This window comes from Sarcophilus harrisii, chromosome 1 (assembly GCF_902635505.1).
Source record: "Sarcophilus harrisii chromosome 1, mSarHar1.11, whole genome shotgun sequence".
Classification (NCBI taxonomy): domain Eukaryota; kingdom Metazoa; phylum Chordata; class Mammalia; order Dasyuromorphia; family Dasyuridae; genus Sarcophilus; species Sarcophilus harrisii.
Genome location: NC_045426.1, coordinates 19,203,793 through 19,231,008, shown reverse-complemented (window position 1 = coordinate 19,231,008; position 27,216 = coordinate 19,203,793). Strand labels below are relative to the sequence as shown.

Genomic DNA, 27,216 nt, shown 5'->3' with positions numbered 1-27,216 from the left:
GGAAGGCACTGGCTAAATGCTCCCTCCCCACCTGAGTGACCTCGTCCCTGAACCGGACCACTCGCAGCCCCTCACCTCCCCATCTGCCCCTCTTCTCCCCTGAGCTGTTTCTAGAAGGGCCTCTTCCCTTGCTTCGCTGTGCCCTCATCTTCCTCTCAGATTCTACCACAATGCCTCTGGAAGCATAAAAGCCTTTTCCCCTGCCCAGGGGCCCCTGAAGGTTCTGCTCCTGACAGGACCACATGGCCAGGCCGCCTCTCTGGCTCAAACTCCGCCATAACGACTTCCCCTCTCTGAATGGGAGCTCTCCGTCTCGGGCCCCAGGACAGAAGTCAAACACTCCCTGCCCCCCTGAAAATGAAGGCTAAGTCACCCAGACCAAAGCCGGGCCCCCTGAAAGCTGTAACTGCCCCCAACCACCTCCCCCAGTTATCCAGCACTGACTGTCTCCTCCTGCAGAGCAGGGCCTGTTTTACTTGTGTCCCCAATGCCGGGCACGCAGTAGGCCCACAATAACGGCTGACCGACCACCCTCTTAGGAGGGTCTGATTTCCACCCAAAGGCCATTCCTTTCCCAAGATCATACACTCAGAATCCATTTTGGCCATGCAGAGGCCCGAGAGATTTGGGGCCATTTAAGGACAACTTTGGTCCCCCCGGAAGACCAGCCTGCAGGCCGTGCCCCTGTGCCCCAGCCCAGCCAGATGAGCGCCCATTCATTCATCCACTGCCGGGTCCGGGGCCCCAAACTTGCTGAGGCAAAACCGGTTCCTTCCTTCCTGTGGCGGCGGCCACCCGGCCTTCCCCTCCCTCTGCCACCCTCGCAGCTCAGCCCTTCCCCGGGGAGTGCGGGTGAGGGAACTTACTCATCCCGAGGCTGTGGTTCGGGGGCGCCGGCCTCTGCGTCAGGGGGCTGACGCAAGCTCCCCAAACCTCTAATTCTGCAGCGATGACACAGGAAGCTCCTCTGGAGGCTGGGCCTTCACTGAGTCAGCCTCCGCCCGTCCCAGCCCCAGACAGCCCCAGATAATGCCATCTGCATCGTGAATGAGATGGGTCCAAGGAGATTTAACTCCATTGAGTCCTGGGAGTTATGTCAGTGCCGGAGCAGGGGTTCTCCCCTCCACCTAACTCCCCCCAGCTCCCAAGCTGTCGCTTTCATCACTGCTCTTGTGCGTGCGTGTGTGTGTGTGTGTGTGTGTGTGTGTGTGTGTGTGTGTGAGTTATGTATAAAAGGAGCCCCGTGAGCAGAGGAAATGGGGAAGAACACGGATTCCCAGGTAATCACCATTCCCTGTAACCTGCAAAAGCTGAGGCAGACCTATGGGCCTCGGTTCCCCAGACGTGGGGCTGTTTTCTCCCAGCTCTGGTTCTAAAGCCCCCTTAGCCCAGCAGAGAAGTTCCTGCCCTCGGAGGCCTCACACAGGCACCAAGATTTCTCCCCCCCCATCCCTGCTACTACGCCCCCATCCCCCATCTCGGTGTCCATTCCAGCCCCTCTCTGGCCCTCAGCCCACAGGAAGGGCCAACAACCTGCTCGGTCTGGAGCTCAACCGGAGTCTCTCCATGCACATGTGCTCCGTCCTGGGCCTGCTCACCGACACCTCCCAGAACCCCCTGCTTCCTCCGACACCCGGGCCAAGGCCCCTTCCCCTAGAAGCCTCTGAGGAGTTGCGTCCTTGCACCATCTGTGGCCTCGGACCCCTGCTTTCTACACGGCTCCCGTCCAAACCCGACGCCTCTCACCCCGACCACTGCCAGTCTCCCACCCACAGCCACCCCCCATCCTGATCTCCATCCTGCCACTGAACCCATTTGGCTCCACAGGAAAAGTGAGGCTGGTGACCGCTCAGCCTCCCTCTGGAAATCCAGTTTACTTCTATGTCATGGCAGCGCCTCCCTGATAACAGGGTCATCTTCTAGAACAAAAACAATCTTACATGAAATTTCTCTTCTTTCCAATCAAGATCTCAATTGAACTAAAAGGGCTTTCCTGAAGCACTAATCAAGTCGTTCACCCAACAGTAGGTGCTTAATAAATGCTCTTAACTTGAATAACGCCCCTTAGGACACAGATAAGCCCCTCCTTAGCATTTACCGGCCTTTCCAAATGACCTTCCAGCCTGATCGGCCCTGGCTCCAGGGAAGCCTCGGCTTATCTCGTCTCCCACCTCCAGGCCTTTGCCGGGCGGGTGTCCCCTCTCGGACATAAGCACTTATGGAGGGGTTCCTCAGGGCCAGGCCCCGTCCCCTTGGCTCTTCTCCCCCCGCATTCTGTTTGATCTGTAGGATTTTGTACAACATACAACGATGTAAAGATACAATGTTATTACATAGTAAAGGAAACTCCGGCTCCGCGTCAGGGAGGCGGGCTCCAGGCCCGGGCGAAGAGAGTGACCTCTGTGAGCGAAGTGATCGGCGGCTGGGCCGGGTCGGAGGGAGGCGACCCCTCCCCTCCCCCCCCAGGCTCTGAACTCGGGAACCGGACCGAGGCCGCTCTGCGCCTCTGAGGGACGGACGCGGGGGCAGCCTACCTGCCCGCGGCGGCCTTTCCCATCCCCGCGGGTGGCAAGAGCCGGGGGTCGGAAGGAACGGCTTCCAAGCGGAGACTTCACTCGCCCTCCCCCGACGCGGGCCCCGCGGAGGCTTCGGCCGCAGAAGGGGAGCCGGCACCGGAGAGCGCTCCCTGGGGGCGGAGGGGGGTGGGAGAGGCGGGAGAAGCCGGGCCCGCGGGGGGAGCTCCGGGCCGGCTGGGCCACTGCGGAGGGGAGGCCGCCCGGAACCCAACACAAGCCCATTGTCTCCCGCCCCGCCCGGGGGAGGGCTCCCAGAGCCACCGCGCCGCGGGTAAACAAGCAGCCCGAGCCCCGGCTCTGTGCCCTTCTTCCCCAAGAAACTCCCCCTTCCACAGGCACGCACAGACACGCGCTCTCTCCCCCCCAGCCCGTCAGAGCCACGGCCCTGGGTCCGCTGGGACAGAGGCAAAGCGAGCGGCTCAGCCCGAGGCCCTCTCCCCGCTCCGGGCCGAAGAAGCCCGGGGGAGGGGGAGGGGCAGCAGGCCCCCCTCCCCCCCGGCCTGGGGCACCCGGGCCGCGCACACCTCCCGGGCCACCCCAGGCAGCCTGAGAGGAGGGGCCCGGGGGGGCTGGGAGGTCCCGGCTCGGGAAGAGCTCCAAGCCGGGCTTCCCTGGATGCGGGCGGCTCTCCCCGGGCTGGGGCTGCCCCGGCCCCAGCATCGCCGCCGGGTCAGCGCCGTCCTCCTCATCAGCCCCGACGTCCCCCTTAGGCCCCGGGCGCCCCCTCCCGTCCCCAGGCCGGCGGCCCGGCCCCTCCACCCCCGCCCCACGGCGGCGCCGCCGCTTCCCGGCGCTCCCAGCAAACATTGGACGCCTAGCGTGTACGCGGTTCTCGGGAGGCGCGCTGCTGGCAGGCGTCCGCCGGGGGCGCCCGAGGGCCCGAGGGGCCGGGGCCGGGGCCGGCCGGGGGTCGGTGGGGCCGGAGCCCGCGGCGCCCCCGCCCCCCCCCTCCCGGCGGCGGCCCCCGCGCCGCGCCCGCACGGAGGCCCGTCTCACCGTGTGCGAGTGCAGGCTCTGGCTGGCTTCGATCCCCGCGCTCAGAGGCGCCGTGTCGTCCAGCAGCACCTTGCCGGCAGGCGGCTTCTCCATGAACGCCATCGCCGCCTGCCCCCCTCCTCTCCTCCTCCTCCTCTTCCACCGCGGGCCGGCGGCTGCCAGAGCCTCCGCCCGCCCCGGCCCGCCCCGAGCCCGGCTCGGCCCAGCTCGGCCCGGCCCGGCCCCACGCCGCCCGCCGGGCCCTAGCGCCGCCCGCCGCACGGGCCGACCCGCCCCCTGGCGGGGGAGGAAGAAAGGAGAGAGGTCCCGCCCCCTGCCCGGAGGGAGAGAGGAGCCCCGCCCCTGCCCGGGGGAGAAGGAAACCCCGCCCCCTGACCAAGGAGGGTGGGGAGGAAGAAGTCCCTCCTGCTGCCCAGGGAGGGAGGGAGGCTCCGCCCCCTTCTGGAGAGGGAGGGAAGGAGTGAGGCCCCGCCTCCCAGGGAGGGACGGGGGAAGGTCCCGTTCCCTCCCCCACTGACCCCACACACATAAACCCACTCTACGCCCCGCACGTCACTGCATCCCTGACAGACACCCGTGGCCCCCGGGGCCAGTGCTGGGCCCGGCCTCTACCCCCTCGGGCAGTCCCTCAGGGACAGCTGTGGGCACAGAGCCCGAGGAAGGGGCGGGGGTTGGGGAAGAAGTGGGGAGGAAGCCCCCCCCGAAGCCAGAAACGGGGAGGAGGGGGCTGTGGGGACCGTCCCAAGCTTGGACCTGCAAGGTCTTTCTCACTAGGTCCCTGTCCAGGATGGGCTCACACTCCGCCGAAGAGCCAGAAACAATCCACCTTTTCTTATTCCCACCTCGACTGTCTCAAGCTACACCAGGAAAGCACATTTAAACCGTCTTTGGTTCACTTCGTGTTTTTTTCCGTCCCTAAAGTGGGCTCTTGCTCATTTTACCGATAAGGAAACTGAGGCGCGCAGAAGTTCCCCAGGATTTGCTTCCTCCCGCCTCCGAAATGAAAGCCCTTTCCCGAACAGCAAAGCTCCTCTTCTTTGTTTACAAACATTTACCTTCCTCTATCCCTTTCAGCATCTTTAATTGTACTAGGTGAGTTTCTTTCTTCAGCGTAAGTGACAACCACTCGGCAACCAACTAGCTTCAATTAAGCACCTCCTGCATGCTCACTCAGTGGGTGCTTTCCCCAGCCAGGGGGCTGAACATTCGCCGCCCTGACCTCCACCTGGGGAGGAACCTCTGGGGTTCGCCCGACGAGCTGGGTTTGCCCCGTGTCTGTGCAGAACCCAGGCCCACCCAACCCTCAACAAGATTTCCTTCCCCCTCAGAAGCCTCAGAGGCTTTTTTTCTTCACTTTGCACACTTCTGAGCTTATTAAGAATACTTGTTTTAACAAGACTGGGGCACTTATTATCTGAAGCAAGAAATGATGAAATAGAAATTTAAAGCCCTGAACAAAAAGAAAACCAAAGGGGGTAAGAGAAAGGGATTTAGAGTACTTTGATTTTTCTGATATGAAATCAATAAATAATTCCTGATGGAGCAATGGCTCAACACATAGTTACAGCCGACTTTTCAAAGGTTTCTATAATATGCTTGAGATATCTTATAATTTAGTTGTAATTTTCTCTGGGATTAAACTGGTCTCTGAATCATAGTTTAAAATTATAAAAGAAAAAAGCAATGAATAAGCTACTCAAAATGAAAAACTGACTGTCACCTAAAAGTTACCAGGGTGTACCCTGATTACTTCTGTTTCTTCTAGAATAAATTTAAGTTAGATAAGAAAAGCAATGATAGCTTTAGTGAGGCCTTTCCCCTGGCCCCGAAACCCAAATTTACCACTTATAAAAAGGAATTCGTGAGAGTTCATCAAGATGGAAATGATTCTAATAGAGTATAAAAAAATCTCTTAACCAATTTTCCAGGACATTAGGCTGAAATTGCACAAGATGAGCATTCCTTTACATGGAGATCAAAAAATCGGATTACTGAGTCCAGTATTGGACCTATCATAATTTGGTCTGAGAAGTGTCATTCTTTTTGTTCATGACTGGGACCAGGTACAGTCACAGTAACCTCTCAATCTCCTAAGCATTTTCCTCCTCAGTCCCTCACTTCTCTGCTTTTCTTCCTCTGCTACATAACAACTACAGAAAAGCTTATCCTGAAGTCCCAACTGCTCAATCTTTTGATGATTGCTTTTACTCTAGCAAAGATATGGGTGGATCGGGGAAATGATTCTGGGCAAAACTGATAACTCGCCACTAGCTGAACAAGACAAACTGGACTCTCTGCTCCACAAGTTTTATTTCTATAAATTTGATTCAGAGAGCCAAAAAGGCAGAAGCATCTGGGAAGCTACAAGTTGGAACGTTCCTGTTGAGAAGCTTGGTTTGCAAATAACAGAAATCAAAGCCACAGCAATAACCAATGCTTCTACCCCGGGCCCACACAATTTTTCATGTTCACAATAATTCTGTCAGTTACTCTGCATAGTAAATCAACAGGAACCAAAAGTAAACTTAGGGATGATTAGTCATGGTTGGCACTAATTAATAAATGTCATTCATCTACATTTCCCCTCATGCACTCTTTATTTGTAGGAGGGTTTAAGGTTGGCATCCGTTTGGTTTCTGAGAGTTGTAAGAAGAGAAGTTCTGGTCTAGAACAGCAGTAAAGCTGGGTATTAGGGCACAGCAAGAACAATGCCCGTGATCTTGCATTTCTGATCCCCTGCAGTAATCCTCCTCTTCCTTCTCCTCCCTCTCCTTTAAGTCCCAGAGGATTGATCCAAATTTAAAAGCACTCCAATTCTGAAAAGAAATTAGGAGGCTGTTTTAGCAAAACCAACATTTAATCTCCTTTGCACTGGAAATGCTTTGGTTGTTTCAGCCTACCCAGGCTGGCCCAGGAAGAAGTCGGAGAAATGCCCTTGCTGGCATCTGTCCGCTGCTGCCCTCTTGTGCTGAGCCATCCATGGTCCTTCCTGCTACCTAGATCTTGGTTTTCATTCCTCTCCAGCCTGATTACGGACCTCATATGATCCATCTTTACTCTCAGACATGCAGGCTCAAGATAATAGTACTTGGAGCCTTTGGGCCTAGAACCCAGCTGAGCCACAAGGCCCACAACAGCTCTTTGCAGCCCTTGCCATAACCATCTCCCACAGTTGGCACCTACCCCCTTCTCACTTCCACCTGTTTTGGAGGTAGCAGATCTCTTTCTCTCTCTCTCTCTCTCTCTCTCTCACACTCACACACACACACACACACACACACACGACCATTAGAAGACTCTCTTCACCTCACCAGTAAGAATCTGGCTGAGTTGGCTGAGGATATGTTAACTAAGAGACCTGAGAGACCTGCAATTTACATTGCAGCTTCCTTGTAATCCCACTTCCCACCTTTGCAGTGCTTACCAGATCACCCCCAAGCTTCAATCTTCATAGATTATGGGATTCCAAGCCCCCAAACCAATGGCAACACTGGGAGGGTGTGGCTCCATGGTTAGTATTGGGCCCAGAAGTCAAGAAGATCGGGGTTTAGATCTCTCCTGTGATCTGGCTTCATGATTCTCAACAAGCCCCTCATCATCTACAAACCTGTTTCCTTCTCTGTAAAACATGAATGATAATATCAAATGCCTTCCAGGGTGGTGAGAATTAGCAAATGAATTTTTGTAAAAAGAGTTTTGCAAAACTTGAAGCAACGATGCATTAGAAAAATGGAATTTTAGGAGACCAACACTTTCTCTCCTCTTTGGTGATAGTTGGTTCGTGCCCAGCATGAAAAATGGCCAATAAGGGCTTAGTGTTTGCAACTGGCTGGTGCCCAGCCGCTGCCACAACTTGGGTCACTTCAGAAGTAGCAGTGACCTTCCTCCAAGTCTTCCCCACTTTCCAGGGGAGGGGACCGCAGCAATCCCCTCGACTTCAGTTATAAGGAGTGAACAATACACTCCAAAAAAAGAGGAAGCTCACACATCTGTGGATATGTTTGCAAATCCTGGAGAATCCAGACAACCAACACTGTGGATCAGCAGCTGACCCTGAGATTCAAAAACTGGATCAGATGGATGAGGATGAATTGGAACGCTTCAAAGAAAAGGAACTTGAAGCACTAAAGAAAGCACAACAAGCAGAAACAAGAATGGCTTTCAAAAGGACATGATGAATACAGAGAAATTTCTAGTCAAACAGCCTTTTCAGGTCAAGGAAAGTTAAAAAATGGTTTGCCATTTCTAAAGAGATTCCAAATTTAGATGTAAAATACTAGATAAACATTTGACAATATTGCTCCCAAAATATTTGGAGACCAAATTCCTGAAGCTAAGTGTGGAAAAAGCACCTTTTCTGTGTGCAAGATTGAATATCAAAGTTATTCCCACCTTAGCCATGATGAAAGATGAAAAAACACATTATATAATCGATTTTACTGACCACAGACACTTTAGAATAGAAACTCGGTTGTTCTGATATTATTAATTACAGTAGAAATCTGATGAAGCCACCGTTTAGAAGCCAAAGGAAATTTGGAATCAACTTCACAAAACTGGAAAAGAAAACCATCCAAGGAAAAAATATGTTTCTGACTCTGATGAGTAAAGCTCTGCTATAAATCTTTATGAACCATCTTTTGTTCCTGGATACTTCAATTCTAAGAATGTTTTCTAAACCTTATTATTTTCAGTATATTTGAATATGGTGCTCATTTTCTATATAATTTTATATAACTGAATCATGGAAGACTTCTCAAATATATTCAAATGGGAGGTCATTTTTAGGTTGAAGAAAATATCTGAACTCTTTTGAATTAATAGTAGAAAGTGACTGGATTCTCACTATTTTTAGGATTAAGATTTATTTCCAAATTAGGAAATATTCCAAATTTTCTGTCATCTTCAACTCAATGTGTTCATACCATTCAGTTACAGATTTCAAAACAGCATCACATGGAACTATTCCAGAAGTAGTTTGTAAACAGCATTCTTTCCTTTGTAGAACCATATTCATGGCATTGACTAGTCATCACTTTGCAGTTATAAAAGGGTTTTTCACTTCTGGGATGTTCCTGATCAGCTGTCTAAAAACTGCCTGCTTACCAATCCTGAACACTATGTGTTAAAGCTGAATTTAACTGATGACAAGTCAGCCATTCCAGACTGAAAATAATGCCCTATTCAAAAAATTAATTTTACTATTCTAGCTTCCTTTTCTGTTTTTTGAGACTAATAAATTAAAAAGTAGTAAGTTATTTGGTGATCAGCAAATTGGGGGGGAAAAAAAAACTTGGCAAGAGCATGATAGGCTCTGAGGGGAAGTGAAGGGAGTCCCCCTCAGCAAATGAAACTCTCAAGAGAGCTTTCTTTACTCCTTTGATCCCTGAACTAAATTGGGAGGGCCACAGATGCAGTGAAGGCTGTACCTTGAGCAGCCCGGCAATGTAAGATAGACTTATACATTTTAAAGGCCACTAGGCTATCCAGCCTCAACTCACTATTTGATAGATGAAATAAAGAGAAAAGTATGGTGTTTCACCACAGGTCACATAATATGTGAAAACGATAGATTTGAAACTAGATCTTCTGATTTCAAATTCGGTGCCCTTTCTACTGCCTCTCAAAAAATACCTTAGGTCAATTCTTAACATCTTTAGTTGGGACTTTTTCCAGCAAGAGAAATAAAAAAAAAAGAAAGAAAAAGAAAGAAAATGGAACTTTAAAAAAATTTCTATTGTTGCCTTTAAAAACGAAACTCCAGATGGGTCATTTAATCTAAAATACATTGATATGGAGGTGACTATGAAATTTGATCTAGTTGCTTCCAGAGCTAAATCATATTTAAAATATTTTAAAATTTTAAAATGCTGATTAAACAGAAGAAACAACAATTACACTAACTAGTCTTCAGATGAAACACTTGTGTGCGACAGCATAATGAAGAGACACAAAAGAGGTAGAAATGGAAATAGGCAAATTATTTTCTTCCTTTCTCCAAGCATGAAATATTTGCCTTTACCAATAAATAGACGAAATAACACTCCATCCTTTTTTCCATCATTTTCTCAAGTTGTACTTTAATTTTCACATTACTACATTTCCGATTCTGTAGCTTTGACATATGGTTCAAGAACCAGGGACATCTGGGATCCTCACTTTAACCATGCCTTCCATCACAGTTTTTCTTTTTTCTATGACACAACATGATACTTCAATAAAAGCAATGCACATCTTCAGCTTTTTCACTTCAGCAGCCGCTAATACCATTTCTCCAACATACAAAGGGGCTGGGAAGTTAATCTCCTGAGAAATAAACACACAGCCTGGACCAGGCATCTTGGTCCCCAGAAGGGCAGAAATAAGTCCATTGATCAAAACTCCATGAACAATGGTCCTTTCAAATTTTGTCTGCTTTGCAAAGTCTTCATTTAAGTGCAAGGGGTTGATGTCCCCAGTTAATTCAGAAAACATAACCACGTCCTTCTGGGTAAAAGCCTTAGTGAACTCGGCACGGTCTCCAACTTTTACATTCAAACATCGAAGGTGCCACTTAGTTGAGTCACAAATGCCAGTCCTTTTGTTCAGCAAGGGCAGGACTTGGAAAACCCTTGGTCCTATCGTGCTCAATAAAATTCGGTGACTGGAAATTACCGTGAACATTTTCCCAAATTTTAAACCTTTACAAACCCAAGCCGCAGGTCCTTCTTTCTACAAAGGCTGCATACACGGCCGGCAAAAAATAATTACTGTTTCTAGACCATTTTCAGTGAATTCCAATTCAGTTTCTATTCTTCCAATATGAACTCTCTACTATTACCAGATAATGCAAGAAGAAATGGAGACACCTAAAAGGAAAAAGAAAAATAACAATCCAACACTGGAAGAAAATAATGTTGATGAGTAAGTGTGGAACTATGTGTAGAAAAACTGTACATGTTTAACATATATTGGATTACTTGTTGTGTAGAGGAGTAGGTGAAGGGAAAGGGAAAAAAAAAACTTGGAAAATAAGGCTTTACAAGAATGGATAAAGAAAATTGTCTATGCATATGTTAAAATAAAAAGCTTTTAAAAAAGAAAAGAATGCTGAAACACAAGCAATCAGGCCAGCTGGCCAAAGAGATTCTTTTTTTTTCCTTTGCCAGGCTTTGATGTAGTAAAAAGAGTGTTAATAGTAGCAGTGGTGGTGGTGATGGTACTAATAGTAATAATGACAATAATAATGACTTTACAATTATCATTTCATTTGATCTTCAGGATAACCCTGGAAAGTAGGTGCTGTTACTATACACATTTTACAGATGAGAAAACTGAGGCAAACAGTTGTAGAGAACTGAAACTCTGTATGATTGATTTAAACAAGGTGTTAACTCAGTAGAATTGATAAGACAATGGTTATCTGGTTTAGCATGGTGATTAATGGTTCTCTAGTTCATTATGATTGAATTAATCTTACAATAATGGTTCCCTACTGACATAATGATTGGCTTATACTCAGTATGATGAATGGATTTAATTGTAATAGAGTATTTAAGAAGGTCAGTCAGACCTAGAGGGGGCTCAAATAGGACCAGAACAGACTCAGGGAAGACAGAGGACTGGAGGTTGGAGCACAAGCTCCCAGACTCAGGGAGACCTCAAGACAGTGACCATCATGGTAGTTCTTCTGCCTCCCCCATAGAAATCAAGACACATTGGGGAGGACCTCCAAAAAGCTAGCCCGGGCTCCAGACAAGGAAACTAGACTGTGAAGGAGACAATAAAGATTTTTGAACTTTATCTCTGGCTATTCTCGTGGTGATTACTCTGCTGGGACCGAGGCTGGCCCAGATACCTCCAGAAAACTAACCAGAACATTACAAACAGTATTTCAATGATTGTCTGGGGTCACCTAGTTAATACTCCTTTGTGGCCAAATTTGAACTCATGAACAAACATGACTCTAAATCCCCTTCACGCAGTACCCATGCAGTACTGCTGACAGCGCTCTTCCCGACTTTCAGAGTGGATTCACGACCTCCTGAGGAAGCACAATCAACCCCAGCACAGAGGTAGCTGCTGGCAGGGGAGGGCTGCCTCAAACCCTCCCCAGCCCCCCCATTTGGCAACTAGGGCCAGTCCAAACATGTCAGTCCCTCTCCTCCCCATTCTCTTTCAGCTCCAGAATCCAGTATAAACCATCTGGCATTCAAAATCCTTTCTCATCCAGCCCCCACTTTCCCAGGCTTCCATCTTACTACCTAAGACATAATTCTCCAATAACTTGTCCCATGAACAAGACCCTCCATTTTCTTGCCTCCAGGCATTTTCTCAAGCTGACCCCTTGACTGGAAGACTCTTTCTCCTTTATCTCTGCTGACTTAACTCCTTGGCTTCCTGTAAGTCCCACAAATCCCACCTTTAGACTTTTCAATCATATTCTCTTAATGACCACATTTCTTGGGGTCTTTCTTGGCAGAATCTTTGAAGTGGTTTGCCATTTCCTTCTCCAGTCCATTTGACAAATGAGGAAACAAAGGCAAACGGAGAAGGGATCTGCCCAGGGTCACCCAGTTAGTAGGTGTGTCGGGCCGGACTTCCTGATCGCAAGCCCAGTGCTTTATCCACCTGCCACCCAGGTGCCCCTTTTCTGTCTTTCCCCAACTCTAGTGTTTTCCTTCTATGAATTATCATTTCCTTTTTATCCTTTGGATAGCTTATGTGCACATATATCCTGGCACAGAGTAGGCATTTAATAAATGCTTTACTGATTGACTGGATGCTTCTGTTAGCAAGTTTTGTTGCTCTTTCCCCCCATGACATCAAGCCTTAATCTGCATCTCTACAATTCCTAGCTTCTGCTTGCAGTTTGGCCCTCCTCCTCCTCTATATGTGAACACTTCATAGTGGGGGACAGTCTGCAGGCCCCCCGAGTCTTCCCCTATGCAGACCCAGCTTCCCTCCTTCCAGCTACTTCTGTAAGAACGGCAGTCCTCTCCCCAGCCGGGTCATCCTGCCCAGGAGGCCTTTCAGCTATCTCCATCCCTCACAAAATATGGCACCAGCAGCTTCCAGCTGTGGGCTGACCAGGACCGAGGACAGCTGGCCACTTGCTTTCTAGAAGAGCAGAGGACTTTGCTGGGGGGTCAAATCCCACTTCTGACCATGGGGATCTTGTCTCTACAGAGGTCTATAACCTCATTAAAATCCTCAGACCTTTTTGGAGCCCAGTTTTGTCAACAACCCGAGGCAAGGGCGACAGCAAAGAACTTGAATGAAAATGACCCTGGGCTTAGATGTGAGATATCATTATTAAGCAGTAACAAGCAAAGTTTTAGACAAACCCATTTATTTAGATAAAAAAGAAGCAAGAAGCTTCTACTCAGAAAAACACAAGACACTGGGGGCTAAATGCTTTACTTTAAAAGTCTGGGAAACAATGAAATCCCTAAACAAAAATAAAATTTAAATCCACCACCCAATCCTCACCACCCTTTCCTCTCCCAGCGCCCTGCCCTCCCCTGGCTCCAGGCCCCCAGACAGCCCCAACACCCCAAAGCCCGTCTGTACCTGCGTAACTCTGAAGGCACATTTCTTGTTCTGATAGGACCCCAGCAGGGTTAAGGAGCTCCACAACTTCACAAGGCCACTGCAGAAAAGTCAGACGTGTCAGAATGATACAAAGATGGAGTTCTGCTCTATGCATAGAGAGAGTCTATCCCAGCAAGTGCTTCTGCCAAAACCTCTCTTGATTTTAAGTACTCAATTAAGTGCTCAACACAAGGGCAAACACACACACACATCTACATATAAATAAAGAAAAGGTTAACTTCAACTAGTTTCATGTTTATGTTTAGTTATTTCTAAGCTTACAGAACCTGTTAGGAACTATGCCAAATTCAAATGTCACTAGTTTTTCTCTACTAGAATACATGGTCCTCTAGAGAGAAATGAAAAACTATCCCTCAGAGGTGTGGGCATGGCAGGGAAGCGGACCTGACATTCCAGGACTTCTGCGGCTCGGTGACACCGGCTTCCTGGCCACTCCTCATACAGGACCCTCCCTTTGCTGACTCTGGGATCATTTTCCTAGCCATCTCCTCGGCCTGAAATATTCCCAGCTCCTCCAGTCCACCTCCAGGCTTCCTTCCAACCTCAGGCCAAAGTCCCACTCTGGAAGAGAACCTTCTCTGTCCTCCTTCTCCCTTTGGGACTAGCCCTTGTTGTTCATATAAAGCTTTTCATGCTACGGTAACCAAGCTAAGGGCAAGGGATGTCTCTGGCCCTTCCTGTATCCCTGGCACTTATCTCAAAGCCTAGAATAGGGCCTTGATGCCTTGAAAAGTGCATCATGAGGGGAGAGTTCACCTTGTTTCCCCACCAGTCACTCTTCCATTTTCTAAAAAACACAGTCTACATGTTTTTAAAAGGTTACAGGGTTGATACCTGCTACAGACTCTCAGGATCGCTGATAAGGTCTTCTCTTCAAACGTCAATACATCAAAGGGTAAGGCAGCACCAACCTACGTGACAAATAATGCTCTTATTAAACAATAATCCCTATTAGGAAAACTTCACATTTTGTCAACCACTGGGAATACTCTGTTAATAGTGAAAGAATACTAGATTCTAAGTTAACAATTAGCTAAAATTGTGAATTAGGAATATTTGCTGGGATAAGAATATACAGATTTTACTTTTTCCTTACAACATTCTATGAGGAGATACAGGGATAAATAAGGACATTTCAGTACCAAATATCAGCATTAAAAAAAAAAAACAAAACTAAGCCTTAAAATAATATTAAGAGATATCTGCTGTAGAATTTGTTCAAAAATCCTAGCAGCCTTCAATCTGTTAAAATCTGAAGGCTCACATACCTCTCCAAACAAGTCCCTTAGGGCCAAAACAATCAGCTGTTTGAACTGTGCGTCAGTTAATCTAAATCCATGTTCTTGAAACTCACTATAAAGAAAAGCAGGCAATTAAAAATTCCTATTCTTCACCTTCAGCTCTTTAAAGAACAAATGTAAATGAGGTCTTAGAAAAATGAACTTACAGTTGAACTTTCATGTAATGGTATTCAGAAGGATTTTTGTATACGATTCTTTCAAACGCAACAGGTGAAGACAACTTGTTTTTACTTAAGTGTTTCATAGTATTGATTAAACCTAGAGAAAGAGACCCAAAAGTATTAATTTCTTTTGAATCATTATTTCCAAACATTCACACTGAATGCTGATTTTTGTAGCCCCACAGTCCTTTCTGTGGGTCCATGTGGTCGTGGCCACTGCTGGCAGCCCGAGCCCTCTTTGCATGGACAGGCTGCAGGCCACCTGGGGCACTAAACGAGGCTGGGCCTGGGACAGCGGACACAAGGGTAGACAGAACCTGACAGAGCCTGGGATCATGCGGCAGACTGGCTCGGACTGGGGCAGAGAGAAGTGACCAGAAAGCACAAGCTTTCAATGAAGAACATGGTCAAGAAGCACCATCAGGCTCCAGAACTGGACCAAGGGAAGGACCCCCTTTCCTTGGAGGCTCAGACTTGAGGTACAGAACGAGACTTTTCCGAGTCTAGCCCATGAGGGTTGTTTCCTGGAATGGGCGTGTGTTACAAGTGCTTTAGTCTTGTTGAGGTCCAAAAAGAGACCCCAAAAGGTTGGGATGGCAGATCCGTGTCACGAGGTGTCTCAAAAGAATTTGCAGAAAGGCTGAAGTCCCAAAGAGATTTTAAAGAAGGGAAAGGGACCTGTATGTGCCAAAATGTTTGTGGCCGCCCTGTTTGTAGTGGCCAGAAACTGGAAAATGAGTGGATGCCCATCAATTGGAGAATGGTTGGGTAAATTGTGGTATATCAATGTTATGGAATATTATTGTTCTGTAAGAAATGACCAGCAGGATGAATACCGGGAAGCTTGGAGTGACTCACAGGAACTGATGCTGAGTGAAATGAGCAGAACCAGGAGATTATTATATACCTCAACAATAATACTATATAAGGATCAGTTCTGATGGACGTGGATATCTTGGACAAAGAGAAGATCTAACTCAGTTCCAATTGATCAATGATGGAAAGAAACAGCTACACCCAGAGAAGGAACACTGGGAAATGAAAGTGAACTACTTGCATTTTTGTTTTTCTTCACAGGTTATTTTTATCTTCTGAATCCAATTCTTCCTGTGCAACAAAAGAACTGTTTGGTTCTGCACACATATATTGTATCTAGGATATACTGTAACATATTTAATATTTAACATGTATAGGACTGCTTGCCATCTAGGGGATGGGGTGGAGGGAGGGAAGGGAAAAGTATGAACAGAAGTGAGTGCAAGGGATAATGTAAAAAATTACCCTGGCATGGGCTCTGTCCAAAAAAAGTTATAATTAAAAAGAAAAAAAAAGAATTTGCAGGCTTGAATCCATCTCCAAGTCAAGGGGCAAAGTTTGTTTTAACTGAAATGCCAATTGAAGCAGGTTAAGTCCTAACAGGATCTAGCCAAGAACCAGGAGCAAGAAGATAAATTTATAGGAAAAGACTGAGAGATATGGGTCTGCAAGTCACAGAGCCGCTAATTTTATGGCCTAGAGGTAAAACTGAAGAGTGGTCTGGTATATCCGTCACCATTCACCTCAGAAACCCTGTTCTCAACAGATGATTATCTGGCAGTCAGTAAAGTTTGTAGGATTCCTGTAATATTCCTGTAGGATCATTGACAGACAGACTGTTACAATAGCCCTCTAAGGTAGGGGACCTCAGGATTGGTCTGTATTTCTCCTAGAAGCTACCCCCCCCCCCCCCCCCCCCCCCCCCCCCCCCCCCCCCAGTCTTGTGTTACTTTGGAAAGAGAAGGAAGAAGCAGGAAACTAAGAAGGGCGCAAAAAAGGCAAGAAGGTGAAGCACAGGGTCGGAACGCTGATTATGCGGGGCTTAAAAGCCGCCCTGCTAACAGCTTTTTAAACTAAAAACATTTAACTTATTCGACATTTAAGTTCAGGGTAAATGTTAGAATTTTTAAAATGAAAAACATTCAAGAGGCTGGAAGGGGTTCCCCGGGCCGGGAAGGGGCAAGTCTCCCTCACATGTCCCCAAGCCTTTTCATTCCTTCCTTCCACAGGCCTCAAGGAAGCGCCTGCTGCAGAGCGCCCAGGGGACGCGAGTCCAGAGAGAAAGCAGGTCCCCGCTCGGAGCCTCAGCTTCTGATTCAAGTCGGCCAAGGCTGGCTCACACATTCACTCATTCCACACGCAAATATGAAGCGCTGACTGTATGCCAAGTCCCACAGAGCCAGTGCTTGCCTTCCAGGGGCAGCCAGTCCCAGCCACTTGGTCTAACCTCGGGCAGTCAGTCCCAGCCACTGGTCTAACCTCGGGAAACAGCCCCAGGCGCCCGGTCTAACCTCGGGCGGCCAGTCCCAGCCACTGGTCTAACCTCGGGAAACAGCCCCAGGCGCCCGGTCTAACCTCGGGCGGCCAGTCCCAGCCACTGGTCTAACCTCGGGAAACAGTCCCAGGCGCCCGGTCTAACCTCGGGCGGCCAGTCCCAACTACTGGTCTAACCTCGGGAAACAGCCCCAGGCGCCCGGTCTAACCTCGGGCAAGCCTCAGGTTCTCCCTGGGAGAAGCCCGCGCTAGGGAAGCACCGCTACGTACGGACACGTGTACGGCCTCACGCGCACAAAGAGCGCAAACCTACGAACACAGAGGTCCCGTGAGTCCAGAAAAGGGACGGACGAACCACCCCGGCACGCAAAAGAAACCAACCAACCCAGAGTCCCGGCCCAGGTCGGACTTCGAGGCCACCGCGCCTGCGCGCTAGAAGATGCACACGCGCGCACGCGCGCACGCAAAAGACGCGACTGTGCTAGAAAGCGTGCGCGCGTGAGTAGAATGACGCGCCTGCGCCCTGTAAGACGCGCGCGTGCGTGAGAAGCTGCGCCTGCACGCTAGAGAACGGAGCATTCTCTTCCGGTTCTCCTTCGGCGTAACGACTACCCGTGCCCAACGCACGGAGTTCTCACTTTTGGCCCCTCTCCCCAGAATGAGGAGGATCTCAGTCAAGAAACCCATCACGACCCTTTCTTGTTATTTCCCTCCTTCTGACGGACGCTTCCGTTAGTGAGGCGTGACCCAGGGATTCCCCCGAAACTCACGGTTACGATCTTTCGGCCACGCCGCTTACGCTCTCCCAGAAACCAACGCTCCTTCCGGAAACACGCTGCGGAGGCCGGATGTGACGTCGCTACGCCCCGGTCTCTGCCTCCCGTCTTTCCGGCTCAGTTACCAAGAGCGTTAGTTAGCTGCGCCTGAGATACAGCACCGCCACCAGGGGGCGGCTCCACACAGAAGAGGCTGAACTGCCACCTCAGCCCTCTTGTGCCTCGTTCTCCCACCTGTGAACGAGGAACGGTCCGGGTGCGGGGCGCGTGTGCGCGGCTCTACCTGACTTCTCTCTGGAAGCCTCAATTTCTTCATCAGCAAAACGGGCCTAGAGCCGGGCGCGGAGCCCTTTGTGGCCCCGTGACCAGCAGATAGCCGCCCCTCCCCGCCCAGGGCTTCTGGCCCGTCTCGCTCTAATCCTGTCCGGACCCACCGCTGGGCTGGAGACACCGGGGGCAGAGACTGCGACGCTGTCTCCAGCGCTTCGCTGAGGTCAGGCACACAGTTGGTGCCTAATCAGTGCTGCTTCCCCTCAAAATGAGCCTTCCCCCTCTCCGCCGAATAACGGCACTGACGTGAACGTTGAGGGGCCGTGGCTGCTCAGACTGATGGGAGCCGCTGGGGATGCTGGGCCGCAGGTCGGCCCAAATACCCGACGACCGGCAGGGGCAGCTTCTCTAACTTTGTGCGTCCCGAGTTTCTTCTGAGATAATTCACTGCGGCTTCGCTAAAAAGAGCGGCGCTTCTCTCTCTGACAAGGGCAGCCCCGCGCAGCATCTCCCACGTCATACAATCAGTTCTAAAGTTCTTAAGAGACCTTGAGAGTGTCCTTGTTTGCTTTTCTCTGGCCCTCTGCGAGTTCTCCGTAAAATACGCGTTTTGGCAGACTACATTAGCGCGTGCCCAACGGAGCGGGGCTCGCCGCGGCGCAGTCGGACTGTTTGACAGTTTAGATGAAGACAAGACCTCAGTGCGCGCTATCTTATCCCGCCGGGGATCATCGCAATCTTTCTGAGACAATTCAGATGGAAGCGACTGTCGCTGAGGTGGCGGCGGGGAGGCTGACCGGGTGCCGCGATGAGTCCGGTACCTCTCTTCTCGCACGCTTTCTTCAGCGCCCAAGAAAGAGGGAGAAGCTGCTGGCAAGGCCCCCGCCTCCCCCTCCCCGCTGCAACCGGGGAGCTGCTTCCTCTTGCGCTGGTTCTTCCTCATCAATCTGTCGTCTTCGGTCTTTCCTTTACACGGTCCTTCAGCACGAGTTCATAAATTTTCTCAAAGTCCCTAAATTCTTCATCATTTCCTCAGTGCTCTATGACGTTGGTTCCCCAAATGATACAGAATCAAAGGCAGTTTTCCGATGAAAAGAGCAGCGCTTTGAACAGTCATATGGAAAAATGCTCTCAATCACTCGGGATTAGAGAAATGCAAATTAAAAACAAGGGATAGCTTCTCAAGCCTATCAGGTTGGGTAATAGAGCGAGGAAAATATAAAATGTTGGGAGGTGTGTGGAAAACTGGAACCCCATTGGCGGAGTTATAGACCATTCTGGATGTCCAAGGGGCTATCAAACCGGGCATACTCTTTGATCCAGCAATATCACTGCTAGGTTTTTATTCCAAAGGGATCATAAAAAAGGGGAAAGAATCCATATATATGTGCGTTTATAGCAGCTTTCGTTGTGGTGGCAAAGAATTGGAAATTTAGAGGATGCCCATCAATTGGAAAATGGCTGAACAAATTGTGAGATTATAATTTTATATACATATATGTATATGTAGGTATTATGTAATGGAATACTATTGTTCTGTAAGAAATGGTGAGCAAGCAAATGGCAAGAATCCTGTATTTGGAGACAGAAGAACTAAGTTCAAATGATAGGCCATCATTTATTTGTGTAACTTTGGTCACTTTCCTTCTCAGACTCAATGTCCTTACCTGTAAAATAAAGTGACCTCTGAGACCCTTCTAGCTCTTAATCTATGCCCTTTGCCTAAATCACTCTTTTAATCATAAGGGTTAGATTAACTGATATGTTCTCAAATCAAACTATCTTCCCAAAGTAGGGGATACATTATTTAGTCATTTTCCATTAATTTAGTTTTTTTTTTAATGTTCAGTAGATTAAATGAAAAATCTTTGAAAGCCGTTAAATCAAATGAAATAAGAGCAGATGTTGGTTGAGGAAGTGCTTAAGGGATTTTCTGGTCCTCTGGATCCTTTCTATGGGAGGGAACAAGCATTTACTGAGTACCCACTGTGCCAACCAATGTGCTAAGACACTTTACAAATATTATTTCATTTGTTATTAACATCTAGGTAATGAATTGGAGGGAGAAGAGAGAAGGTTCACCTACCGTCCAGCCAGGAGAGAATAATCTAGCAAGGTTCTAAAGAAAAAGAGAAGCTGATTTCTACTCTGACTCGGCTCCTGGCTCGCTCTGCAGGACATTGCTCTTCTCACAACGACCACAGCTTTACCTTGTCAAGGGTCAGCCTCTATTCCTCAATGTTACCCCAGATGTCGCATCGATACACTTTGTTTCTACCTTCTCCACATTCCTCACCTCTCAACTCTTCTCTCCATTCATATTCCCTAGTTGAGGCTTTCATAACCTCATGCCTGGACTACTGAAATGGCCGTTTAATTGATCTCACTATCTCAAGTCTCTTCTTACCCTATTCTCCAGTCAGCTGGTCAAATTGATTTTAAAGCACGAGAATCCTCCTGTCACCCCCGGAGCTCAGTGAGCTCCACTGACTCCCTATAACCTCTAGCATCAAATAGATTTTTCTCCGTTTGGCATTTAAAGCTCTTCATAACTTGGTCCTTCCTACCTCATGGTTTTCTTACTCCTTGACTCCCCTGCAACCACGGCCGCTTAAGGGTCACTCTGAAATAGTAGCTCTACTGTTAGGAACTCTACTCATGAAACTCTGGTCCTTGGAAAGGGAGTGAAGAAGGATGAGATCCTTGACCTTTGATCTTAATTGTGTCTGCTGCTGCTCTTGCTACCTCTGGCTACTACTGTGACTGTGTTTTTCCTGATTCAATTTTATTTCATGATGAATTGAGGCCCAAGTGATTTAATGATAGTTAGGTCTAAGAGGTAGGGGTTTCCAGTGGGATGTGAATTAAGCCAACATCAGAATATCTGAATATACTGAAATGAGTGACCAAAAAAAAGAAACTTTGTTAGTAAAATAAAGCCAACATGTTTCTTACCAAATCAGATATACCTTGAATAAGTAGGCTAAATTGCCCAGAACTTTTTAGAACACTGACCAGTTATTTAAGTAGTTTGTGAGGCATCTGAAAAGTACCTCCATAAGGTTTTTTTTTTTTTTTTTTTTTGGGGGGGGGTTTGTTTTTTGCTGAGACATCTGGGATCAAGTGACTTGCCCAGGCTCACACAGCCAGGACGTGTTAAATGACTGAGGTCAAATTTGAACTCAGCTCCTCCTGACTTTAGGCCTGGTGCTCTATCCTCTGCGCCACCTAGCTGCCCCCTCCAAAAGTAGTTTTAAAGTGTCTGAAAAAAGAAACTGTACAATGCCAACTTTTGTAGGAAGAAAAAATAGTCAAGTTAGATAAAGGATCTGCTTTTCTCTTCACATTTATTAACTCTCTGTCCTGAGGAAGACAAAAATCCTCATTTGTTCCAACTCATTATCCTTTTCACTATGGCACATGATAGATGGTTTTAAGTAAATGGAAGTGGTTTTCTGGATTTGGGGAAGAAAAGGTTATTTAATGGATATACAGGGAATGAGAGCCCAATCTGGGGCAAAAAATCTGGAGCTGAAAGTGTAGAGCAGATTCCTCGCCCCTGTTTGTTGGTTGTTTAACTTTGGCATGGCACTTAGCCTTTTTCTGCCCTGGTTTCTTGATCTGTAAAATGGGGACAATAATTTTTTTTTTAAGTACACTGGTAAGCTCACAGTGTTTTTGTGAGGATTAGTTAATGACTGTGCCCTGTGATATGGTAGACATAATTTATAAACATACAGAAGATAAGGTGAAGTCATTCCTTTGAGCATTAGTTCTAAATTGGCAGCTTCGTGGTATAGGCAGATACAAGAATCTGCCAGGGTTTTAATGGGCTGAGGTGATGGATGGACCCCAGGGCTTTGCTTTTGCAGGAAATTTCAGGCTCTTGGTAGCTAGGCTGGGGACGGGGATGAAGCTGGGAGTTCTTATCTGTTGCCACTAAACAGAAGGATCTCATGCATGCAGCATCCCAAGACAAAGTTATGTTCCTCTTGGTCACACACCCTTGGTCTGTCCTATTGTGACATCAAGGTTTTTTTTTTTTCTCCTTCCTTTTCATGATTTCATCCCTTGGATGATTTTTTAAATCTAATTTTTCCTGCATAAAAATGTTGAGTTGAAGAACATAACAAGCATATTTTCTTAATATGATCCTCACTCGTTTTGGAGGAAAATAAAGAACAATACCTGCCTTCCCAACAGGAAAGGAAACTGTGAGCTCCGTGAGGGCAGATGTTCAAGGAGAACAAAGCAGTATCTAGCGGGATTTCACCATGCACAGTTTTTTTTTTGTTTTGCTTTTACAGAAAATTCTAAATCTAGAAGCATCAAATATTTGCTGTGAACATTTCTCATTAGCTTGAGGCTGAAAAGCTTGCTAACAGGGAAGTCTGGGAAGTCTGGGCTCTAGACAGGAGAAGGAGGAAGTCCTGAGGTCCAGAAAAGTCTCATTCCACCAGCTATGACCCAATGCCACGAGCACTTTTAGCCTTATCCTTCCACTAAATCTTCCTTCTCTTGCTTTAATAATAAGAGTATGTACGATCACACAGAATTGTGTGATCCCCAAAAGGATCTCTTGTCTCAATGACTCAGTGTCTTTTGGTATCCCCAGTGCTTAGGGCAGTTACTGGAACACAGTAGGTTCTTCATAAATGCTTCTTGACTTGTTCTCTGGCAGTAAACCACAGTTAGATGCTGGGGAAAACCCTCTCTGCCTTCCAAGAGGTTACTCCCTTCCTGAAGGAAGGGAGTGGTGCTGGAGAGAGATGCCACAGTACATAAATAAGAATGACATATAGTCATATCAAGAAAGTGAGAGCACTAGTGTAGGAGGAAGTGGCGGGAGTGCAGGAGATGGTGCCTGAACGGGCTTTCAAGGGAGCGAGAGATGCTCCGAGTGGAGGGGAAGAGGGAGGGAGTTCCAGACTTGGGCACATGGCAGCCTCCTTTGATTTCAGCTGAAATCTCAGCATCATGACAGTTGCCCCAGCCTTAGTAGTCAAGGCTTCCTCAGGACCATGAGTTGGAGAATGCAATGAACTCCTTACAAAGCCTCCTTTATTGAGGGCTCAGAATTTCTAGTCAGCTCCTCATTTACCAATAGGTGCTTGGGTGTCCCCCCACTAATATCATGCTCCTCCTTCCTCCTCTGGCTACCTCCTTCCTGCTTTTCATTAGATTGAAAGCTCCTTGAGGACAGGGACTGTCTTTTTCTTATTTGTATTTCCAGCACGTAGCAAATGTCCAGCACATAGTAAGAGCTTAAAGAAATGTTTACCGACAGTTGGCAACTTGGCAGAAATAAAGCTGAAGTGAAGCTTGGTAATGGAACTAGAATTCAAGGTCAGGTCAACAATCTGTCTTCTATGGGTTAGAAAGTGAAGACCCAAACTTTGGTGATATGTCTGGAGTTGGGGTCCTCTTACAGTTACAATTAGGGTCCTAACTAAAATTAAATTAAAACAATTTAGATTTGTAGATTTAGAGCTGGAAAGGACCTTAGCGGTCTACAAATCCATTTCCCTTTTTAATAAACAAATAAACCGAGTCTCCAAAAGGCTCTGTGACTTACCCAAGTTCACACAGGTGCCAACATAGGCAGGATTTGAACCCATATTCTCTTATATCAAAAACCTTTCCCTTACCCAGCATCACCTTTTGGTGTAGTTGGGGTAGGGAGACTGAGTCACCCTAATTTGACCAAGTCAGAAGCAGAGATGGCCCCTATCTCACCACTGATCATCACAGCAGTTTATACTGCTCTAATTCCAAATAGGTAGCTTCTCTCTTATTTAGGTTGTCTGGGAGCTCTATTCCCTCTACACTCCTCCCAGGGAGGACTCCATAGCTCAGAAGTCCATAGCTCAAGCAATCCACCCTCATAGTAGCAGGATTACAGTGTGGGCCACCCCACTGCCACTTTAAAAAAAATCACTGTAGAAAGGGACGTTAGAGGTCCTCTTATCCAAAGTCCTCATGTAGCAGATGAGAAACAGGTTTCAAGTGGTTAAGTAGTCACTGACTCTAAATGGCGATTGAAAGTCTTTAAAAACTTCAACCTCAAAACAGTTGTTATCCTATCCTTAAACTTAATCTTAATTTAAGTAGCCCCGCAAGAGATTCCAATAAAAAACCAAAAGCCTGAAATCATTCCTGAAGTCATGTCTTTCCCGTCCACAAGAGGGTAATGTTTCCCAGTTTTTGCTTGTTTGAGCTCTAGCAGTGCAGGCCATGCATGAGGAAAAACAGAAAATAAACTATTGTTAAGGAGTAAATTCTCCAAAGCAGTGATGTGATATAGGGAGGGCGCCGGGAGAATTTGGATTCAACCAGGAAACACTGTACACACCAACCACAAGATTATGTGATGATCAGTTGTGACAGACTTGCTGCTTCTCAGCAATGTGTGATCCAAGATAGTTCCAATAGATTTGGGGTAGAAAATGCCATTTGCATCCACAGAGAGAACTATAGTGACTGAATGAGAATCGAAACATACTACTTTCGTCTTTTTGTTTGTTTGCTTTTTTCCCCTCATTTTTTCCCTTTTGTTCTGATTTGTCTTACACGATATGATAAATAGGGAAATATGTTTAAAGGGATTACAGATGTTTAACCTATGTCAGATTGCTTGTTGTCTTAGGAAGGGGATGTTTAATCTATATCAGATTGCTTGTTGTCTTGGGGAGGGAGAATAATTTGGAACAAAGTCTTATAAAAAGGAATGTTGAAAACTATCTTTACATGTATCTGGAAAAATAAAATACTATTGAGAAAAAAAAGAATTTGGGTTCAAGTTTCTCCTTTGACACATCCTGTTTGTGTGTTTGTGGACAAGTCATTCTACCTCTCAATCTAGACAACTCTTTAACCCTCTAATGTGCAGAGAAGGTGCCATTCTACATTGACTTAGGAATAAGATCATGGGTTGAGCTCCTATTCCTATTTCTAAGGAAATTTTAAGAAAATACCCAGATGTATCTCCTTAGTGCAACACTGACCTTGAGATGCTCCATGAGGAATCTTCTCTTTTGGAGATATTTAAGAAAAGTATAAACAATTAGATTTTCAGAAATGATTCCAACTTTATTTCATATTGCAGCAGCAGTTCTTCACTTCTTGTATGTCACGAATCTTTTAGTTGCTTGATGAAAACTATGGTCCCTTCTCAAAAAATAAAATAATCTGGATTATAAAGCAAACCAATGATGTTGAAATATAGTTATGCATATTTTTAAATAGATTGAGAATCCCTCAATTAGTGGGAAATAAACACACTGGAATTCTCCAGGTCCTTTCCACTCTTTCTGCTTGGAATTCAAACCTGGAGATTGATCCCGACATCCTTTGTGATTCCAGAACAGTATCCCTCCTTCCTGCTGAGTACTTTCCCCCTACTTCCAACAGTCTCAGAAGGGTAAATAAGGGCATAGTTTATCTTTCAAGGATTTGCTGTTTTGGGAGATGCTTGAGAGACAAGGGTTTAGCTAAGATGAGGTCACTGTTCTGTAAATCGGGGAACAGATATCAGGCCTAATGCAACATCTAAGTCCAAAGTAGAGTAGGAATCCCCTTAATGCTAGAAGAGCTCCACCTTCTCAGCCCTGCTTTGGGGCTCATTCACAGTAATGGTCAGATCCTGCCCCACAAATGTTGCTGCTGCTACCCATCAGTTATCTATATTGTCACACAAAGAACCCTCGTGAAACCATTTGCCCAGACCTGGATCGATGGAATTCAGACCTCTGTATCTCTGGAAGCACTCATGTTTATTCAAAAAGAAATCAGATATTTCCAGAAGAGCCCTGGCAATTAGACTGTGCTATTGTCATTTGCATACTGGTAGGACAAGAAGATTCAAGAACTGATTTCTCGCCACCCTGAGACTTAGTAGTTTTGACAGCATTGACTTGTTTTCATAGGTCTGGCTGTCCCCCTGGCAGGCGCTGCAAAGCATTATAGGCCCTGAGAACCATGGGAAGAGTTTAGCATCTATACTAAACCAAGAAGTAATCCCCACTCAAGTCCCCACTCAGCAGCAGTCTCTATAGAAATGCAGTAAGTATGGGTGAGGGAAGAAATCCACAGCACTCCATTTCCAGGGGATGATACTGGGGCCTCAGGGATCGTCCCTTATTGGGAAACAGCACCCCATTTCCCATGTGAGACTGTGTGACGAAATACAGGGCAATTGCAGCATAGGGCAAGGACTCTGAGGTAAATGTCTTCTGAGGGGCAGGAAGTTTTAAAAGTGAGGGAATAGTACCTGAGAGCCAGGGATATCATCCTGGAACAATCTTGACGATCCCATGGACCAAACTGCCCATGTAATGGGGGACTGCAAAGAAAGGGCTCCAGGAGACCCTCATATCAGTGACTGGGAGCAGAGACGGGGACAAGGACAACTTACAAAACTTTTCTACCTGTGACAAGAAGTAGATGAAAGCAAAAGATGAGGCAGGAAGACCTGAATTCCAAGCCTGCTTCAGCTTTATCACTCTGGAGAAGCCATTTTACTTCCTATGTGACTTGGTTTCCTCATCTGTAAAGTAGGGATTATAATATTACTGACCTCATAAGATGGTTCTAAGGATCAAATGAGTTAATATGTGTAAAAGCACTTTGCAAATCCTAAAGCACAATATAAATATTAGCTGCTATTTTGCTGAGAGTGTTTCCAATGTCTTCTATGACCTTGTGGTGGTGATGGTGTTCCAGGCCTATAATTTTACTAGTAAAGGGAGTTTTCTGATAAGCAGGTTCTTACTTGCCCTGCGACTTCTGGTGCTGGGGGTTTCCTCAGGGGAGCACTGAGAGGTTTAACTCACTTGCCCACAGGTGCACAGAAAGTCTGTGTGTCAGAGGCAGACTTGAATCCAGCTCTCTGTGCTCCAGGCCGGTGGAGTCAGGGAACCACCAAAACAAACCTAAGGATCTCTGCAGGCTGCATACTGACTTAGAAAGGATACTAGAGGGCCAGCTAGATGGCACGATGGATAGAGCACGGGCCCTGAAGTCAGGAGAATCTGCATTCAAATCCACTCTCAGATGCTTAATCCTGACCCTGGACAATCACTTACTGTCAATTGTACCACAAAAAAAGGAGGGAAGGAGGGAAGGAAAGGAAGGAAGGAGAGGAGGAAAGAAAGGTGGGAGGGAGGGAAGGAAGCTAGGTAGAAGGGAAGGAAGGTAGGAGGGAAGAAGGGAAGGAAAGAAGGTAGAAGGAAAG

General features: G+C 47.1%; 3 protein-coding genes and 1 pseudogene across 18 annotated transcripts in view; 1 reads left to right on the top strand and 3 right to left on the bottom strand.

Moving 5' to 3' along the window:
• PXK (PX domain containing serine/threonine kinase like) overlaps positions 1 to 3,771 on the bottom strand; it is a 100,419-nt gene extending 96,648 nt beyond the window's left edge. For all 10 annotated transcript variants that reach the window (XM_031953308.1, XM_031953312.1, XM_031953316.1 and 7 more), the window contains exon 1: positions 3,573 to 3,771. In XM_031953308.1, coding sequence (XP_031809168.1) covers positions 3,573 to 3,674 — 102 coding nt within the window. In that variant the 5' untranslated portion in view covers positions 3,675 to 3,771. The remainder of the gene's footprint in view (positions 1 to 3,572) is intronic.
• Positions 3,772 to 7,369: 3,598 nt separating this feature from the next.
• On the top strand, positions 7,370 to 9,188 carry LOC116422836 (annotated as a pseudogene).
• Positions 9,189 to 9,632: 444 nt separating this feature from the next.
• On the bottom strand, positions 9,633 to 10,258 carry HTD2 (hydroxyacyl-thioester dehydratase type 2). Its single transcript, XM_023498602.2, has one exon. The coding sequence runs from the start codon at positions 10,233 to 10,235 to the stop codon at positions 9,702 to 9,704; it is 534 nt and encodes a 177-aa protein (XP_023354370.1). The 5' UTR covers positions 10,236 to 10,258; the 3' UTR covers positions 9,633 to 9,701.
• Positions 9,993 to 17,846, bottom strand: RPP14 (ribonuclease P/MRP subunit p14). Of its 7 annotated transcripts, none has more exons than XM_023498603.2 (6): positions 17,709 to 17,846; positions 14,614 to 14,725; positions 14,435 to 14,519; positions 14,001 to 14,077; positions 13,125 to 13,203; positions 9,993 to 10,420 (listed from the first exon to the last, which is right to left on the bottom strand). In XM_023498603.2, exons 2-6 carry the CDS (start codon positions 14,709 to 14,711, stop codon positions 10,361 to 10,363), a joined length of 399 nt encoding a protein of 132 aa, XP_023354371.1. In that variant the 5' UTR covers positions 14,712 to 14,725; positions 17,709 to 17,846; the 3' UTR covers positions 9,993 to 10,360. The 7 variants fall into 7 exon arrangements, with proteins under 7 accessions (XP_023354371.1, XP_031809115.1, XP_031809145.1 ...); XM_031953255.1 differs by lacking the exon at positions 17,709 to 17,846 and adding an exon at positions 17,577 to 17,698; XM_031953285.1 differs by lacking the exon at positions 17,709 to 17,846 and adding an exon at positions 17,324 to 17,533.
• Positions 17,847 to 27,216: the final 9,370 nt, after the last annotated feature.

Coding starts and splice junctions, on each gene's coding strand:
- HTD2 (XM_023498602.2), bottom strand. CDS start 10,235: ATGTTCACGGTAATTTCCAGTCACCGAATTTTATTGAGCACGATAGGA.
- RPP14 (XM_031953255.1), bottom strand. CDS start 17,625: ATGGGTTTCTTGACTGAGATCCTCCTCATTCTGGGGAGAGGGGCCAAA. Junction 14,726..17,576: donor TCTGGGGAGAGGGGCCAAAA/GTGAGAACTCCG, acceptor CTCTTTCTCTAG/GTTTAATCAATACTATGAAA. Junction 14,520..14,613: donor CATTACATGAAAGTTCAACT/GTAAGTTCATTT, acceptor TTTTCTTTATAG/TGAGTTTCAAGAACATGGAT.